Consider the following 1939-nt stretch of genomic DNA (forward strand, 5'->3'; position numbering starts at 1 on the left):
TAAATGTATAAACATCACACAACATTATTTATAGCTTTCTATTTTACATGGACAGCCAAAGAATAAATATTTAAATTTAAAATTTTGTAATTGCATCAATTGTGTTATCAATTATACAAAACTATATCATCTAAATTTAAAGAATTCTTTCAAAGATGAACCAAGGGATAAGAAGAATTCACTGATAGATTTAAATGTTGATGGTTCTTCTTTCAAATTTGTAGAAGGAATAGAAGATAAACGTGATGAATTACGTTCTGTAAAGTGTACATTTTCTTTATCTGTAATATCCTGTAAAAAAGAAAATCCATATGAATTAATATAGTAATCAACCTTCTTATATTTATACAACTTGATACTGAATCTTACATAATAGATATTTTGTTTGTAAGACTTAATATGTTCAAAATTATTGTTATTTTTAAATCTTTTAAATTTCCTTAACAGTAGTAAACAATTATTTTCTGATTGCATATCTGCATCTGCTTCATTGTCTTTCTTGAGATACATTATACTTGATCCATCTAAATTAATCTGATAATTTAACATTTGTTTAGAATTTATTAGAGTACAGAAATATGTTTTAAAATTAGTGAAATATGTGATATAAACCTCAGTTTCTTCATTTGGTCTTTTTCGTTTGCCAGCAACTATTGGTATATTTTCAGATGGAAATAGATTAAGATTATTATGTCTTAGTGGTTTCCTTGAACTGCTATCTTTTCTTAAAGTTTGTCTACATTCTGCATACTAAAATAATTACATAATTCAAATTAGTTATTAATTATAATATTTACATAGCAGAAGATATCATCTTTTAATACCTTTTTTATAGAATTTCGTATTGCTTCCATCCATAAATTGCTATCATCTTTTTCAGAATAGAGTAAAAGCGTTTCAGTTAAACAAGTAACTCGAAACAATCCTCCACTCAAAACAGATTCAATTTTACACTTATTTAATGGTAAAACGCAACATATAGTTAATGAGTTTTGTGGATCACCTTTACAATACAATAAAATATCATTTAAAAGAACGAAATATCTTCTATATGTAGAACTTCCGCGTCTGGACACTCTCATTAATGCTCCTTGTTTAATTAATTTTCTACCAGGTTTTACCAAATTAATTGAGTTTACAATACATTTTTGGAGTTTCAATAAGTTTTGTGTTTCTTCATGTTGTTCAATTAAAGTATTTATATGTCTTGCAGCTTTTTCAACTTCTACTAAACATACTATAAAAACAATATTTATACGTTGAAATAATACTGTTTTATGCTATAAACAGATTTAATTCTCATTTCATAGTTACCTTGTAGGAGATTATATTCCTTATGTTTATTGGGTGTATGTTGTAAGACTTCTTGTAATAGTAATTTATATCTAGGTACCCTTTGTATTGGTGTAATTAATAATGAAGGTAATTTTCTACCAACTTCTGGTCTTGTTTCTTGATTATTAATAAAATCTTTGAATGGAAGATCATTTTCTTGTTTAGTCTAAAATGAGACATTTTTTTGTATAGACATAAGTTTTGACTAATAAATTAATGTAATAAAATGTACCTGTAGTAAGGATAAAACTTGCTCATAATCATAAGCATAAACAGAATATAACTTAAAAAATGGAGCAAGTTTATAAAATGCACCTGCAATATTTTGTGGATCTTCTTTTAATTCTTTTACCAATTCTCCACTAACATTATACAATGTTTTTATATTTTCAGATACTGTTGAAAGTAAACTGTGGTCAAGTAATTTTCTTTTAAACATAGGTTGTATGAAATACTGAAAAGATGTTGACATATTTAAATGTGTCTTATTTTGTTCTTAATATTATAATACTTTAAATATTATTAAGTACATATAATAAATATGAACAAAGGATACCTCCATTAAAATTTCTAATTGTCGTAAATAAGTAACTTCTGTTGTTAA

The 1939-nt window shown here is 25.1% G+C and overlaps 1 protein-coding gene across 1 annotated transcript; it reads right to left on the minus strand.

The window, feature by feature from the left end:
• Positions 1–126: 126 nt before the first annotated feature.
• Positions 127–1939, minus strand: LOC108576183 (rac guanine nucleotide exchange factor JJ-like; the record flags this gene model as incomplete). Its single annotated transcript, XM_017939127.1, has 7 exons — positions 127–291; positions 370–534; positions 613–750; positions 825–1237; positions 1315–1501; positions 1568–1789; positions 1892–1939. Coding segments are annotated over 7 exons (1338 nt in total), but the record flags the coding sequence as incomplete, so codon positions are not given.

The sequence above is a fragment of the Habropoda laboriosa genome, unplaced genomic scaffold (assembly GCF_001263275.1).
Source record: "Habropoda laboriosa isolate 0110345459 unplaced genomic scaffold, ASM126327v1 scaffold212, whole genome shotgun sequence".
NCBI lineage: Eukaryota > Metazoa > Arthropoda > Insecta > Hymenoptera > Apidae > Habropoda > Habropoda laboriosa.